This window comes from Adiantum capillus-veneris, chromosome 8 (genome assembly GCF_014529385.1).
Source record: "Adiantum capillus-veneris isolate H3 chromosome 8, ASM1452938v2, whole genome shotgun sequence".
In the NCBI taxonomy this organism is placed as follows: Eukaryota; Viridiplantae; Streptophyta; class Polypodiopsida; order Polypodiales; family Pteridaceae; genus Adiantum; species Adiantum capillus-veneris.
Window position 1 is genome coordinate 96,645,447 of NC_140938.1, and position 18,040 is coordinate 96,663,486.

At 37.3% G+C, this 18,040-nt stretch overlaps 1 protein-coding gene across 1 annotated transcript; it reads left to right on the plus strand.

Annotated features, from left to right (window-relative positions):
• The first annotated feature begins 3,279 nt into the window (after nt 1-3,279).
• LOC147452607 (uncharacterized) lies at nt 3,280-3,809 on the plus strand. Its single transcript, XM_086519274.1, has 3 exons — nt 3,280-3,427; nt 3,504-3,576; nt 3,665-3,809. Exons 1-3 carry the CDS (start codon nt 3,280-3,282, stop codon nt 3,807-3,809), a joined length of 366 nt encoding a protein of 121 aa, XP_086375400.1.
• Nucleotides 3,810-18,040: the final 14,231 nt, after the last annotated feature.

The window sequence follows — 18,040 nt, forward strand, 5'->3', positions numbered from 1 at the left end:
AGAGCCACGATGCAGCTTCAGGGGGTATAGCACTTTATGATCCAGAGGGGAAGCTAGTATGCAAGAGAGGGTTCAAATTGGATGCGCATAGTAACAATGAGGCTGAATATGCTACATTGGAAGCCGGATTACACATTTGTTTGAAGCATGGGGTTCGAAGGTTGAGCATAAAAGGTGATGCCTTGTTAGTGGTGAAGCAAGTGCTGGGTGTGTGGAAGAGCAAGAACACCTCATTGAAGGAAATGTGCTTCAGAATTAAAGGCCTGTTAAAAAATTTCAAAGCATGGATCATCAGACACATTGAACGTGCTCTAAATGGACAGGCACATGAAGCAGCTCAAGGCATGATTGGGGAGCTATTCGTGTTGAGGACCACTTTACCTCTTTATCATGGCCGGGAAAGTTTGGTTCAAGAAGAGGAGTTTTTGCTAACAGGAATCATTCCAAAGGAGATTCAGAAGTCTAAGAAGTATGGCTTTGTGCGTAGAGCATACAGGTACAAATTGATTGGTGATGTCTTATACATGAAAGGGGTTGATCTCGTGTTGAGACGTGTACCTTGGCGGGAGGAGCTTTACAGAGTGTTGGAAGAGAATCATGAAGGCGCATGTGGTGGCTATTTTGCTCTAAAGATCACCTTGCATAAGATTTTGCAAGAGGGGTATGTATGGCCTAGTTTGCACAAGGATGTTCACCATTGGTGTAGGTCTTGCAATAGGTGTCAAGCATTTGGGAAGAGAGTGTTGAAGCCAGAGCTACAAAAAACCATTATGGCGTTTGATGTGTTTGAAAAGTGGGGAATTGATGCAATAGGCCCGTTACCTATCACAAGCAGGGGCAAAAGCTATATCTTGACGGCAGTGGACTATCTCTCTAGATGGGCAGAGGCTATAGCAGTAAAACAGATCACTGCAAAGGATGTGGAAAAATTTGTGTATGATGAAATATGTTGCAAGTTTGGGGTGCCATTAGAGCTACTTTCAGATAAGGGGCCAGGATTTAGAGCTAAACTGCTAGACTTCTTATGCACAAAGATGAAGATTAGGCACCAGCATACCACTCCTTATTACCCACAATGTAGTGGCTTAAATGAAAGATTCAATGGTGAGTTGGTACAGATTCTTTCGAAAGTGACAGAGCACCAAGGAAAGAATTGGGATTTGGAATTGCCTAGTGCATTATGGGCTTACCGTACTTCGGTGAAGACAGGTACGGGGTTTACTCCATTTCATTTGGTGTATGGAAAGGAAGCACTATTGCCTGTGGAGGTAGAGTTGCCTGCGGTCAAGATGTTAGAGAAGTTGCTTGGGTCGCCTAGTGATGCATTCAAAGAGAGGCTCTTGCAGTTACAAGAGGTCCAGTTAGATAGGATGAGCGGATTGGAGCATTATGGGCAGATGCAGGATAAGGCTTTGGCAAAGATAAATGAAAAGGTTAGAAGTAAGGGTATCAAGAAGCATGACTTGGTTTTGCGCTACAATAGTAAGCTAGACAACACCTTCCAAAAGAAGTTTCAAATTAAGTGGGAAGGCCCTTTCAAGGTAGTGGAGTGTTTTCCAAATGGCACATATCAGCTGGCTAACCTGGATGGTGTTCTACATAAGTCAAGGGTAAATGGATTGCGTCTTAAAATTGTATCATGCTAGATTGATGATGGTGGAGCAAGATGAGATGTCTGTGGATCAAGGAGTGTTGGTGAGGAATGAGGAGACCTGTGATGCGGCGAGTCTCATATCTCTCTTTGCTACTGCTGATCATGAATGATCTAGCAGGCTAGGGGATGGGCAAATTATGTCAGGAGTTTTTTGGAGCAAGGGATTGCGCATATGTACATACACATGCATGGTGCATCAAATAAAGGATTGCCCATTTTTCTTAGCCAGGTGGTTATGTGGGGCCCACATGTGTACAGGTAGGACAGGGTGTACATAGTGCATCGATTTTCACTATCACCAGTACCAGTATGTTTCTTATACAATAATGAGGAGTTTATAGCACGTAAAACTTCTCGAGGAATCTATCCACGGGCCGACGACATGAGGTAAGCAGGTGCGTTAGATGGCATCTAGTGGCGTCAGGAGGGCGAACGAGGTCAATATTTGCACGCGGATGAGTACGGACACAACGTGGGTGTTTTCTGGTGAGAGTTATGCAGAAAGGTCATCATTAGGACCACTTTTTGGGGCCACTTCACGTGGTGGCGAGATGCATTATTGGAAAAAAGCTGAGTGCCAAGTGTGCGAATGATGCAAAAAGGTGACAACTATGCACTGCGAGGTCAATTTTTGGCCTGTTCAGGGTCCGTTTGAGGTCATCTAAAAGGCCAAGGGTGCCCAAGTAATAAAGCTAAGTGTGGGAACTGAAAAAACAGAGAGAAGACCAGAAAAAATGTGGAGAAGAGAGGAGGAACAGCCACAGGTGTGTTTTTGCTCATTTTGGAGCTTGTTTTGGCCGTAAACTGCTCATCCGAGGTCGGATTTGAGCACTTTGACATTGTAGACTGGGGTTTTGGGCCGTTCCGGACGCGATGGCGCTGTCTATTTTGCCAAATTCCTCACTCTTTTCCTGCTGTTTTTTTGTGTAAGTTTCTCCTATGAGCGAAGTTTCTGCTCTAGTTTGTGATTGTATCTGGCTTATTTTACCCATATTGTGTGAGCTATTTGCCCCATTGGTGTTGGCCCAAGCTCAATTGTATCTAAACATCAAAAATTCTCCTCTTTTGAGCTGAGTTTTTTGGGTGTGTGTGTGTGTGTGTGTGTGTGTGTCTATGTGGAGTGGGCAAGTGGATAGTCTCTCTCCTCTCACTCCAGAGGTGTGTTCCCTGTCTCGGCCAGGTGTGTTGTGTAAGCCGAGTGGTGCCCCATAGTGTGTGTGTATATCCTTCCAAGAGTGTGTGTCGGGTCGTTATAGAGGCACTGTGTGTGTTTTCATCCCGCTCACAACGGAAGAGTAAGTACCTTTACACTAGTGGCTCTTTTCTTTTGAGAATGTATACGTCTTACTTTAGTGCTAATTTTTATGTGATATTGTGCTATATGGTTGTTGAGTGAAGGGTTTCAAAATGAGAGTGATGAGTACTTAGAGGAGACAAAAGAAGAGTCTCTCCCTCCCGTTTCTCAAGGAGTTACTTCAAACACCGTTGAGAGTGGCTCTCAAGGTACCCCACTAGCAAGCAATGTACTCAAGAAGGGTCAAGGGAAAATGGAACCTCCAAGTACATCAAGGATACCCACTCCTTCTTCTTCAATGCCTCCCATTGTGCCATCTATGGAGCCCGGCATGTCCTCTTTGGCAACCATTATACCCCATATGGCACCCTCTTCTAATGTGCCCACTACATCCTCATTAGTGCACACTACTTCCTTTGTTGCAGAGTCTTCACTTGGGCGAGAGGCTTGGGAGAGAAGACCGATCACACGATCTGTTGGTAAGTTTAAGAAAATTGCTAGCAAGTTTTTCTTTCATATTTCCTAATTCAAAGCTAATTTTGATAACGCTTGCAGGGTTCCATTACCAAACCGTTGTAGATGTTTTGCTTGTGGATATATCACAAATTGATAAGTTTGACCTTGATAGGTAGATTTCCATAATGCTTACTTATTTTCATTTTCTTCTTGCATTGTTCTATGATTTTGAATATGATTCATGTTTGGTTTTCTTATAGCATCAACAAATTTTTTATGACACAGAATACAAATCTATATAGCAAAGACAGTGTGCCGTGTCATGAGGTTGCTGGGCTTATCTTTGCAAATTTTCCTACAAGTTTTCTTGTGGATGGTCTAGGACTAATCCCATTGGGTAAGTAACTTTTCTTTGGACTAGTACCTGCATCTAACTATGTTTGTATGATTACATGTCATCATTAACTTTCGTCGAGGGCATGAGTGTTCCAAAGTGGAACACATTTTCTAGGGGTCTAGTGACAGGGTGCATGGATGTTTCTCGTGAGTTTTTGGCTGATGAGGGGTTTTTAGTCACCATGTGCATGGATGAGCATATTGGATATTTTATTGCAGATGCAACTAGGGTAGGACTTGTGCTCTTAAGTACATGGAACCTCATGTGTAATAAGAAGGCATATTAGCATACACTCACTAGAGAGGCGGTGAGATAATAAACTTACTTTCATAGTTTAATTCCTAACTAAGAACATTGTAGCTATGACATTCATTCTTTGAGTTATTTATTTATGCAGGTACTTGATCTTACCATGTGTCTTTGTTATTGTATTGGCCATCCTTTGCCACACTATGATAGAGAGGTAGGGGAGAAAATTGCCAAAACATTGTTTCCAATAGATTGTAGCTACATGATAGATGCTGTAGTCTTTCCCATTGAGATTGATAATGTTATTCTTAGAGGCGGGGCAGAGCGGTCTTCTTTGTTCTTTCGGTAAGACTAGTCCAAAGTATGATAGTAGTGAATGTTCTGGTATATATGTGTTTGCATTAGGTTTCTAATTTACTTTTTATATGGTCAGGTGGTTGTTGGCAACGTTTATTGAGCCTCATGACTATGTTTTGGACTTGTTTACGGGGTGTGGTGGTTTGGGTCATAGAAGATATGAGGCATTGCATGTGTCTAGAGCTAGATGATGTGCTCTATGAAATATTTTTGACCGACATTGCATGTGGACCTATGAAATGTTGATTGCGGATGACACTTGGTTGAGGAAACTCTATTCTAACAGTACACATCTTGATGTTTTGATTTATGTTTTTATGTACATGGAAGCCATATGACTTTGACATGTCATTTTGGTATGCTCCATACATTTCATTTGGATGTTTCATTTGTGTTTGTTTGGTACATGATGGCCACATGATGTGGAGATGACTTTGATTGGAGCTTTCCTATGTAGTTAGATTATGTTGACACCATTGGCTTCTGTGTTGATTTTTGTGAGATACAAAATTTTTAAAGTGATGGAAATAAGATTTTATGTGAAGAAAATACCATGTGGGAGCCCAAGAAAGGGTGTACATTTTTTTTTATGAAGAGGTCTCCATACAAAGGAGACTCTGGCAAAATTTTTAAGAATCACGTTTGCTGTACAAGCTCAAAAATACATACAAATTGTGCTTTTTATAAAGTTTCATTTTTTCATATTTCTTAAAAGTGTTTGGTAATTGAAGGACTATTATACTATGAGGTTTTGAGTTTTTCCACTACAAAATGATACTTAAAGATATCATTAGTGTAAAATTAGGGTTCAAAAGCTCAAAAAACAGTTCCAATTGTAAAAGGTCAAAATTGAAAGCTTGCAAAAATAAAATCCTCGATGATAACAATGGGCTTGAACTCGTTTCTTTTTGCTTCTTACAAGAGAAGTTTGTAAATGTATACACTGATAGAAAAGTCTTCTATCAATAAAAGATTGTCTTCCTATTTGGAGCAGAGATGCCAAAAGACATCCTTAGACCCCTATGCCCTATTATCCTACATATCCTTGACTATTATCACTCTTGTGACGTGAGTATCTTCATTCTATTCTAGCCTTGTGCTCTTTTATCCCTAGCTTCAACTTTCCACTCTTGTATATACCCGTATGAAATCACTAAGTTATTTCTACTTAAGAAAAAATTAAATCTTTGTGGCTACTAAGCCTTCAGTAGTAATAATTTTTTATTGGCTCCTTATTAATTTAGTGCCATGGCAAGTATCTCTTTCCCAACATTCAATGGCAAGAAGGGAGAAGACACACCACCGACGTTTGTAAGGTTTCCACCTTTTTGGAAGCAAAAAATTAACCCTATGTTTTTTTTAGTACATTGATATGCAAACTAGTAAACCCTTATCCTGAACATAGTCAAAATTGGTATTTATGAACTCTTAAGCACAATTTTACTTCAGACAAAAAAAAAATTGAATCAAATTCGAAGAAAAATTTACCCTCGAATTTTAAGCACATGGGCCATATATTTCTAGTTAAATCATTATAGTAAATTGCAGTTAGCAATTTTGACCAACCAAGATGGCCAGGTGTTAGGAGGTGATATTATGGACCTGTTATAGCCAAGAAAAGAAGTAGACAGTGCTAGAGGAAGTTGAGGGGCTGCCTTGGAGAGCTGGGAACTACTAAATGTAGGCCCTGGTTGCCAGAAAGCTAAAAATAGGCCCCTAGTCTTCAAATTTTGGGAAAAACTTGGAGACCTTGGAAGAAATCTCTTGTGCTTAGAGAGATTCTTCTTAGAAATCATTAAGAGAGTAAACCTCTAAGTGACTAACCAAGGTAATTAGTGCTAATCTCGTTAGATTAGAGAAATACATATCAAGTTATGTCTTTTTTCTAATTGTCTTATTAATTAGGAAAGATTAAACCCCTCTCTACCATGAACTACACTCTTATATGTTATTATATTGCTGAATGTTAAATCTTTGCTTATGATTAGTAATCAAATTAATTATTAACCTATGTTAGTACTAAAATTGCTTAATTTTGGCCTTAATTAAGGCAAAATAAACCAATTAAACTTAAATAATTATGAGCTAATTTTCAAAGCTTATACACACTATTAAGAAGCTGTGGAGATTATATCAGTTTTTAAAGCTAATCTTAGCATTTAATTAAGATAGAAATTGTCTATTTTTAGCATAAAATTGATGGAAAATTAAAGAATATAGCCTAATAAATCATGAGATAATTTGTAAATATAGATAACAATGTTAGAAACTTGTGATAATTATCTCAAATTTAGTTCATTAGTTATTTTAGTTACTTTTTCTTAAATTCTCTATTTATAGCCAAATATTAAGCAATATAATTAATAAATCAGTTTAGAAGTTAGTGAGCTACTTTTTGAAGGTAAATTAAAATATTAGAAACCCGTGATAATTATATCTTTATTAGTTGACTTTTGCTTAAGTTCTTTTCAATTAAAAATTAAAAAAGATAATTAGAAATCGATCTTAGAAGTTAGCAAATTACTATTCAATGGTAGATTATACTGTTAAAAACCCATGATAATTATCTTATATTTAGTTGATTAGTTTTGCTAATTACTTTCGCTTAAATTCTTTGTTTTTAGTTACAAATTAAGCAAGATAGCTAGTAAATTAGCTTGAAAATTAGTGAGATAATTTTTAAAAAGAAGATTATAGTGTTAGAAATCTACGATAGTTATTTCATAACTATGTAATTATTTTTATTGATTACTTTTTCTTAAAGTTTTTTAATTGAAAATTAAGCAAAAAATTTAGTTAATTAGCATAGAAGTTAGTGACATAATTTTTAAAAAAATATCATAGTGTTAGCAATTCGTTATAATTATATCATAATTAGTTTTTTAGTTTTGCTAATTACTATTGATTACATTCTTTGGTTTTAGCTAAAAATTAAGCAAGATAATTAGTAAATTAGCTTTAAAGTTATTGAGATAATTTTTAAAAAACAATTAGAGTGTTAAAAACTAGTGACAATTATCTCATAACTAGTTGATTTGTTTTGTTAATTATTATTTCTTTAATTCTTTGATTTTTTTTGAAAAAGCAAGTAAGATAATTTGTAAATCAGCTTAGAAGTTGGTGAGATAATTTTCTAAAGGTAGAAATTATGTTTAAAAACTCGTGATAATTATCTTATAAATTTTTATTTAGATTTACTAATTAATACTACTTAGTTTCTTGATTTTTAACAAAAAATTAAAGGGGACAATTAGCAAGTCCACTTCAATTTTTTTCTAGAGATATAATATTCTTTTAAAAAGCTAGGATAAATATACATCCATTGGATATCTTTTTAATAATTACTTAGCTAAAAATAAAACATTTTTTACTATATTTGAATGAGAAAATTAGAAATTTAATTCAAAAAAATATAAGATAATTACTAGAGCTTACAAAACTCACAAAAAAGCTAGGATAAAAATATCTTGCTCATAACAATAGTGAGGAAATTGATATATCAAAAAGTTACTATTTTTTTACTATAATTTAAAGGAAAAAGTTAGGCATGGATTCTTATAGTTAAATTAAGGTAGCAAACCCTTGAGAATGATATCACACCACATAAAGCTAATTAGAACCCTATAATCCAACAAACAGCTTGAAGCTCTTAGAAAAGTGAAAATAAGGTAAATAAAAGGAATATGATAGGGAAATTATATGGTAAGTTTGAATTTTGATACTCTACCTAATGGTTAAGCATCCTTTTATAAGGACAAAGACCATGGCTTCCAAAAGAACCCGCACAAATCAGTAACCTGAAGAGGATGATAGCAGAACAAAGAGGGCTAAGGCCACACATGGCGACAAGGCCGGTCTGAGTAGCATGCCAACAAACGATAGTGTTTGTGCTCTTGAGACATAGAAGATTCGTGATCAGTCACAGGTGGGCCTTGCTAGAAAATTGAGTTTATAATTACCCTAAGTTCTTTTTAAGTTATAACATTGCAATTGTTAAGGAGTGGATATGTACTTAGGAAATAATAAACTGGCTGAGAGCGGAATGATACCTTCCAAGAAACATCATGCATTTGTTTATTGAACTAGGAAAGAAATGTTCTAGTTAGTCTAGTTGAACTACGAAAGATATGATTGATCATCCTTAAGACAACTTGTCTCAAGACACCTCTGACTCCTTTGTATATTTTGATGAGTAAGGATGGCTATACGACCACTTGTAAGCATCAGAGAAGGGATACACTACAATGTAACACATGATGCTTGCATTAATGTTTTCTACTACAAAGTTTTGCTCTTATTTACTACCTAGACCATTCATAATCTTAATAATGGAGGGGATGTTTTCTTATGTGATGTAGCACATGGATGTTTCTTCTAGGATTTTTGAATGGCTCACAAGGTTGCAAGAGTTTGATTACACAATGCAAGTGGAGAGCTCCACAACAACTAGTCTATGAGGCATTCTCACTCATTGCCACTATGAAAAAAGCTAAAAATAAGTTCGATGATAAAGAGGTAACACCTATATTGGAAGTCCCTAAGTTACAAGGGGCTCACTCTCTTTTATTTTATGGATCTTACAAGACGAATATGGACAAGGCTATAGCTGGAATTGTCATCTTCAATGAGTAAAGGAAAAAGTTATTCCTCATTAGGCATCTCTTGGATTCCCACTCTAACAAAAATGAGGCAGAATATGCACCCTTAACTCTTTGGGTTAGAGTGGTGTGTGACACAAGGTATTCAATGATTAAATGTATTTGGTGATGCCATAATTCTAGTAAAATAAGTACAAGGAACTTGGGATTGTAAAAATCATAGCTTTCTAGGACATCTACACCAAGCTAAGAAGCTTTCAAGAAAATTTCAAGTTGTAAAACTACATCATGTGCCTAGAGTAGAAAATCAAGAGGCAGATGCTTTAGCTACTGAGAAACTACAAGATGTTCCAGTGCAGAATTCAAGTTAAAGGTGCCATTATTTCAACATAGTGATGCTATGCCTAACATCATGGGTTTTTTAGACACAAGAGAGTATCCTAAAGAACTTACCAAGAGCCAAAAGAGATGGATTGTGTGTAAGGCAACCAAATACCACCTTATCAATGAAGATCTCAATTGGAAAGGTAAGGATAAAATTCTTAGACGGGACCTCTCTCTAGAGAGATCTCATAATTAATTTCATATTTCCATGATGTTGTTTGTGGAGGACATTTTGCACTTGATCACTAGTAGAAAGATTTTACAAGACATTGGTGCAAAACATGCAAGGAGTGTTAGAAGGTTGGTTTTTAGAGGCTCACCTACAAGCCACAAACTCTTATTACCTCATATGGACCATTTGGGAAATGGAGAATTGACACTATCAGGCCTTTGCCAAGGACCCAATAAGGTAAATTGTACATAATAATGGGTGTAGACTACATGATCAAGTGGGCTGAAGCAGTAGCTAACACTTGGATTATAGCTAGGAAAGTGGAAAAATTAGTGTTTGAGAGTATTTGTTGCCATTTTGGCACTTCTCTTGAGATAATTTCTGATAGGGGACTAGGTTTAACACTAGGTTGGTAATGGGACACTTTTATGTCTTGTGAAGTGACCATTTTCCTTGAATTATGTCAAGAGCTTCAAAATGGATTTTGAGGTGCTATCTATCTAGAAATTTGTCTCATGAGCTGAAAAAAACTCGACATTTTTTTGGAATATCAATTCCATCTTTAACATTGTCCTTGCACAATATTTCACAACCTAAACTGTGTGAAAAAACGGGTCCTGTTTTTGGCTTTTTTTAACTTTTTGCAACTATACCACTCTAGAATTCATGTTTGTGAGGTCTATAGTGCTAGAGAACTATCTTTAGTAGTCCTCAACATGTCCTGATGCTTCTAGGGAGAAATAAATATTAAAATTGTAAGTTATGACCAAATTACAAAAATTGTCAAATCCTGTTTTTTAGCCAATTTTAGCTCTTCTATGATTTTTTTGGTGGATTTCATGATATCCAAATTCATTTTTTATTTTCTTTGTCGCATATTGTAACATAAAGCTAACATTCCTTGAGGTTTAGGGCAGCTAATACCCTATTTTTCATAGTACACAATGATGGTTGATTTTTTCAATTATGGAAGAAAACGAAACATTCTAGTATATCAACTATAGCTTTTTCAATATTGTTAGTTTCTTGTGACAACTACATGCATTTTGTAGGTAGTAACCATATCTAGTCATAAGGATCAAATTTGGCTAGATATTGAATAGTTTCTATGGGATTCTACAACTCATAATGTTCAACCCAATTTTTTCATGTTTGCTGTATTTAACACTTCATCTTTGTCCCCAAGATTCCCCTTGGTAAGAGATGTATTATTCTTTTGACATGCTCCATGGCTCCTTATGAACATAAAGGACAATAGGGAACTAAGAAAACATGTACATATTATTTGTATTGAGCGTGGCTATAGAAACTTTGATGATAGGTTTGCAGAATGGTATAAATTCAACTTTTTTGTACCTATTTATTTTGGCAAAAAAAAAAAAAATAGTGAGAAGAAATCATATGTTCTGATCACCAACCCATTGAAGTTAACTAGGGAATTTATCTCAAGTCCTATAAAAATCCCTAATCTTTTTTTTATGCAACAAAATGTAAGAAATGACTGTTTTGATGAAAATTCACTGGTCCATCAACTTTGGAGGCTTGGTGTGACCAAAAGATGAGAAATTTTACAAGTTTCTTATTTTTTCCATGTTTAGTAGGCCTTGAACTATAACCTCATGAAAGGATTTTACAAAATGAGTGGATCTACTATGGTTTGGGAGGTTTTTTTCAAAACCCTGAAAGGACACTTTTATGTCCTGTTAGGTTACCAACCTAGTGTTAAAGGAGACCTAGTAGGATAGCTAATGAAGAAGGTAGGTATCTCACGTCGATAGTGAACTCCTACTCTCCACAAGGCAATGGTTTAGTGGAAAAGGTAAATGGTTTGATATGCAAAACCATTACTAAGCAGGTAAATGATCACACAAGTGATTGGGATAGACACCTTATGGATTCTCTTTGGGCCTATTGCACATCATTCAAGACATCTCTAAGATTCACACCCTATCACTTGGTGTATGGTAAGGGGTCCCTTTACCCATCAAAGTACAATTGCCTAGTCTTGTGGTGCTAGCTAGGCAAATGGAATGTCCTAATGCTCATATCCACAACCATATTCTTGCTTTGGAGCAGTTGGGCAAGACACATGCGCCTGTACCCCAACAATCTCCCACTTAAAGGAGAATGTGTTGACAAGAGGGTCCTACTACCTAAATTACTAGTATGCACAAGAAAACAGGTGAGAGACTCTCTCAACCTACACCCATTGGCTCTCGTGGTAGGCAAGTGTGCGTACACATGATAGAGCCTGCAAAATAATCCCGCAGACTACTCCATATGGTCTGCAAAACTCCACTATGCATCATGGTAGTGTCAATCATCACATGACTCACAATTCCTACTACAAATGCTCCCAATGTAGCTGCTAGGTCAGGCCTCGATACTAACAAGTCAAACATGAGATGCCAAAATGCTGACAAAATCTATGAAAACCTGGTTGTACTTGCCTCCTTGTGCTATTTGCAATCACTACATCATTAGGACTATCCATCACATGTGGATGTGCCAATGCCAACACTAGGATGGCTATGTCCCTCTCACCCATAGGCAAAACTGTGCATTGTGGCACCAACTCATCAGCCTCTAATATGAGAATATCAAAGAACTCTATATCTGTCATCTCGGCATGTGCCTCTAGGGAGCAGACCCACTCTACCTCTACTTGCACACACTGAGATGATGCTTGTTGTGTCTCACTGCAATTTTGCTCCACCTTTGTGCTATAGAGTCAATGCATTGACATATCCTGCACAACTAAATGCTCTGTTTTCTAAGCATACTAGAGCTCACTTTTGAAGGAGACGCATCTGGTCTCTTGATTCTCACATTTCATCGTAGTAATGGAGACTATATCATCTTGTACCTAAGAAATGTCTAGTGGGTATCAATGTATGACCTAGCACCTTGCACAATGACTAGACAACCCAGTTGCATATTTCTATCAAAGCAATACCTAACATCCACTCTCTCTCAAGCATCTCACTGAGATCAAGCTCTACACAATCTCAGGAACATAACTCACATGTGTAAGCATATAAGATGCACCATTGGGTAGTAACAAACATATATCTCCTGCACCCTCTTTGTCATATGTTGAACCACTAGCCAGATGAACATGACCACAACTCCCACTAGCAGATCTGTTGAGCTAATCATGGCATGGTGTGACATGAAATGCTACAAACTCATCTAGCAGCCATTGGGAGCAATTGCCATCTCTATGAGATATGTATCATGGGTGGAGTCTAGAGGTAAGTGTGACATATGGCATATGTGGTAGTCTCTCTAGTTTGTGTCATAACTATCTATCTCCGCTGCTATCTCATGTGTCTAAAACAATAGTACTTAATGTGCCCTATGTGACCACAATACCCACATCACATATTCGAGAAGATTGAGACCTCCGTCTCTCATGAGCCATCACTGTAGACTCAACTGAAGAGTGCATGTGCGTGGTGCAGTGTCTGCATGCGAGAAGGGGAGAAGGAGAGATTACACTGTGTGGGCGGAGCGAGATTCAACTAATGAGATGCCCCTTATTCTTTGTATATGTACAACACAAGAATAAGGTGCGAGTCGGCGGGGGCCAATAACCTGGGCGGTCGAGCAAAGCACTCAAGGCAAAAGGTCTCATGAAAGTATGCTGGGTCTAATACATGACAACAAGTTTGACACTAGGAAGGACAATAATTTTTTGTGTATATGGGAGGGGCCTTTCGTCATTAAGAATCACTACAACAATATCAATTACCGATTGGTGGATGTAGATGGTAAGCTTCACAAAACACGTGTCAAAAGATGGAGGTTAAAATAGTACTTTCCAATGTTTGATCAAGCACAATGATGAATATTTATGAGAGGGAGACTCCTCCACCTCAGGTGTGAAGAGGAGTCAAATATAGGGCTAGAAGCATTCAAGGGGAGGGCTAATGAGAGCCTCTTTTTGAATTTTGTCCACCTCTTTCCTAGGACACACTTTACAGAAGTTTTCAAGGTGCCACAGATGAACGGCCACTTGAATAGTTGTTTTTCATAGATATTTGGTAGAAGCAAACATTTCACTAAAACCTATGATGTATATAGCATGTGCTAGATTCTTAAACGCTTGATCTTTGTATCCCATAACCTTAATCTTAATGTGAGAAACTAGCTTCTTTGTGCATTGTGCTACAACATATTGTCCAAGGAAAAGAAAATAATCCCTTAAATAGACCTAAGGCATGGGATTTATTGGTTTTTATGAATGGAGCCCATAATGCTGGCTACAATACTATAACCTACTCTAGCTTGCGGCCAATAGATGATTGAATGATAAATAAATCATAACTTTTGTGCCATTGTTTCAATTAGGTATTGATTTTCCAAGTTGGGTTTTTATAAAATTTCAAGCACAAGATTTACATTATATTAAGTTCAGTTTTTAAAATATTTTTGGAGCAATTTTTGAAAAGTTTAAAGGTCTTAAGAGCATGCATATTTTATTTCACTACGATGTGTGTTTTTTTCTATATACACGTACCTCAATATGATGACATATCTCAGGACGATTGCATAGCACCTCAGCATCATGAGATACCCCCTCAGCACCATCAAAATGAAAATAAATATCCCTATCTCGACCATGAATTAGCATAGCAAATCTACAAAGAGGAGGATATTCATGTTTCTAAAGGTGGTTTAAGAGGTTCGTCAAGGTCCCAATAGGATGAGTCAAACCATGATGGAGAGCTTTTGAGCTACAAGCAATGCAAAAATTAAACACATTCAATTATGCCACAATCACACTAGCATAGGACATCCTCCCCGGCAATGGTGCCAAATGCTGGGGGTTCCATCATTTCATAGCTCCAATGACCAACAAAATTATCAATCCGGAGGGATGAGCTACCCGGCTAGGGCATGGAAATACTCACACGATTAGTGAGCTAATCATGGCAACACGAATGGTGACTCTACAAGGTGAGCTTCTCAGCCTATGGAGGAGCTATGGAGGATCTAAGCCACAATGATGGGAAATCTCCACATCCACTTCTCTTCACCTCCAATCAACCCAATCACACACACTAATGATTGCAAAACACACACAATACCAATCCTATCATGCAACACACTAATCGCAAGCACACACACATAGATCTATTGAGCACCAAAATCCAATCAAATCTACATGCACACACAAGCAAGAGAGGGAAATCACACAAGATTAGAGAGGGATTAACCACTAATTATTTAAGATCTAGCTAATTAAAGCATCATAGACAATCATAAGAAGCATGAGAAAGGCATAGTGAAAGAGAATTAAGCATTGATTAGTGTTAATCAAGTCACATGAGCAAGGAGAAGCTCAAGGACTCCATAGCCACACACCTCAAGAGATCTCACCAAAGAGTGCTCTCAACAAATGAGCTTGAGAACCCTAATTTCTTTTACACACTGCCTTATATACCTAGGGTAAAAATATGCAATGTTCGCGCGCCCAAGGCCTTTAGGGCTCCACCACTTATTGAATCTGCCACCTAGGCACATCTTGGAACTTTAATTGAGCCCATAACACATTAAAGTGGTGGAGTACTAACCTATCATTTCAACTTGTAAAGAATAGGTTAGTTAGTCTTAAGACTAGGATAAAGGATTTTTTTTTTTGTATCTTGGTCTCTAGGGGGTATTTTTCATTAGGGCCAATTTGGATGAAAAAAGGGTTGTGTAAGGATTTGAGAAGGGGCAACCTAAAAAAGACCATGAAGATCTTACCAAAACTATTCAACATGGGTACTCATTGGATAGAGCTCATCAAGCGCCACCCATGGACCATTTGAGCGCTAGATTTGGAGTTCATATGAAAAAGTTATGGCTAAAATAGTGCAAAATATTCCAAAAGCAAGTGAAGGAGATCTTGACACGTGTACAAAAGTGCCATACTTTTGGAAATGTGGCTCCTCCTTGACCCTTAGATCAAGAATAGAGAAACCCTAAATAGCCCTTATTTCATCCAAATTGGCCCTAATGTGGCTCAAACATGAGATGGAAGATGTACTCAAGTATATCTATAGGCTCATCAAGTCAGACACCCCCAGTTCCTCTGTCAAATTTTGACTCCAAATTTTGAGAGTAGCTAGACAAGGTCACCTATAGGATCTGTATCAATTTTCACCAAATTTTGAGGCTGGGGTACATGGATCATGATCCATGTTCCACCATATATGGACTTGATCTTTAAAGAACTTGTTACATTCTTTTTCTACAAGCTATATCCCAAACCTTTTGGAATTTGGAATTGTGTTGATATGTCAAATGCCCAACCTTAGGTATGCTCTACAGTTTTGCATCTATCAGGGCTATCAATTAAATATTCTTTATTTTCACTAGTCTCTCATTTAGTGTTGAACAAGTCAAAGACATACTGGATCTTTTGAGACTCTAGTTTTTGGGTTTGGATAGTGCACTTGATTGTAGGTAAGTGGAAGCTATTTGCAATTTCCAAATAATCATATGCTTTGGTTTCATTTTATTTCTAAATAGGCTTTGATTGAGTTTAACAAGTAGGCAATAATTCTTTCATCCATTTTTCTCACAGATATTGAGGTTTTATATTGTTAATAAAAATGTTTTATTATTGGTACCTAGAGGCGATTAATTTTCACATTCTATTATGGTCCAAATATGTTAGCACCACGTTCACTTGATTGCAATGGAAATTATGTAGTTCATTCCATGTGTGTTGTGAGCATAACATTAGCCATAAGAATTGGAAAATATAGTCATGAAACTGTAGGTTCAAAGTATCTCTATGCGATTTATTGTGGGTCTACCAATCTCAATAACAGGTCATGGGTTGGTTTGAGTGCTTGTAGATAAGTTGATTAAACTTTGTACAGCTTATTTAGTCCACTATTACATTCTCTAAAGGTAACCAAGTTGGTTTTTTATGATATGTATTGATGATATGGATTTGTAAACAATATTGGGTATTGTTTTGACCCACATTTACAATTTATTTCTGGAAGATTGTCAATAAACGATTAGGGAGAAACAACTCAATATCCATACAATCACTAATCTCAAGATGACTAGGTAGCTTACAAGTATTAATCTATTGCTAAAGGATATTATAAGGGGATGCGTTAGCAAGAAGCAATCCATTGGGAAAGGCTACTTCCCTAGTTTGGAATTTTCTTACAATAGTGCCAAGTATGTGATGTTTAGTTTAAGTTTATTCATGCTTATGGATGGTTTTCAACCTAAATCATTAGTTACACTCGGGTTCGCAACCAAGAAATTTTAGTATGTCAAGGAATTTCTTCAAGACCACATGGATATGGGTTAGACAAGCATGGGATAAGTACAAAAAGTATGTTGATAATGAACATTGGCAAGCTACCTTCACATAATGGAAAGAGGTATTTTTATGTGTGCTAGAGCATTCAAATAATAGTCTCATAAATGGTTCAACACCTAAATTATCTCTGAGATATTATATGCTTCTTAAGATACTCAAGCGAATTGGATATATGGCTTAAAAACTCTCATTACCTTCGCACTCATGGAGTCATCCAATATTTCATGTAAGGCATTTATGTAAGCACTTACATAGGGACATGTGCGCATCTGTTGCACGTGTCAGATCTAGGGACTTTTTGAGCACCATGTGCAAGCCACAGATGGCTGCAAGCAGTCAACTAAGCTAAGCTAGCAATCTCAAAGGGAGAAAGGGTGTGTCACTCATCACTCTACGCTCGTCATCGTGAAGGATTCCTCGCCACAAAGAAGAGGGAGTCACCACCGTTGCGCTCAATTGCCTCACTAGCAGCGATGGCGCTGCAATGCTCTCTCTCTCTCTCTCTCTCTCTCTCTCTCTCTCTCTCTCTCTCTCTCTCTCTCTCTCTCTTGCACGCACGCACACACACACACACACACACAGTCTCGTGAGCACACAATGGAGAAGGAGATGGAGATAAGGCAAGAGCACTCTTCTTTAGCATGCACCCTTTAGAATTTGGGATTTAGGTCACAATGGCCCTTTTATATGAGTTTGGACCATTCACACATAGGTGTCCACACTGGTCAGTCAAAGTAAAAATATTGTCAAATGAGATAGGTGGTGCGCCTCTCATCGGCAATGACCCAAGCACCTATAGGATCAACAAGCATGGCCCCTGGCTCAAAAAAATGTGATATGGCATCCATGGATGTTAACTATCTATTAGTTAGTTATGGCTAAGGTTAAAACAACTACTCTAGTAGTAGCAAAGTTAGAAATTCCCTAATTGTGTCTTTCAGCTTTGATTAGACAACTAACTTTCCCAACTCCAAACAAGAGCTTGATTTTTTCACTTGAAGCTTAATAGAAGTCTTTTTCATGTCATTTTTCTTTTTGTTTTTTTTATTCAAAAGTTTTTGCATGTTTTCTTATATTGATTGCCCGAGCCTTTTTGCTTTTCAAAGGAAAGTACCAACATTGGGAACCTTGAGGTCTCTT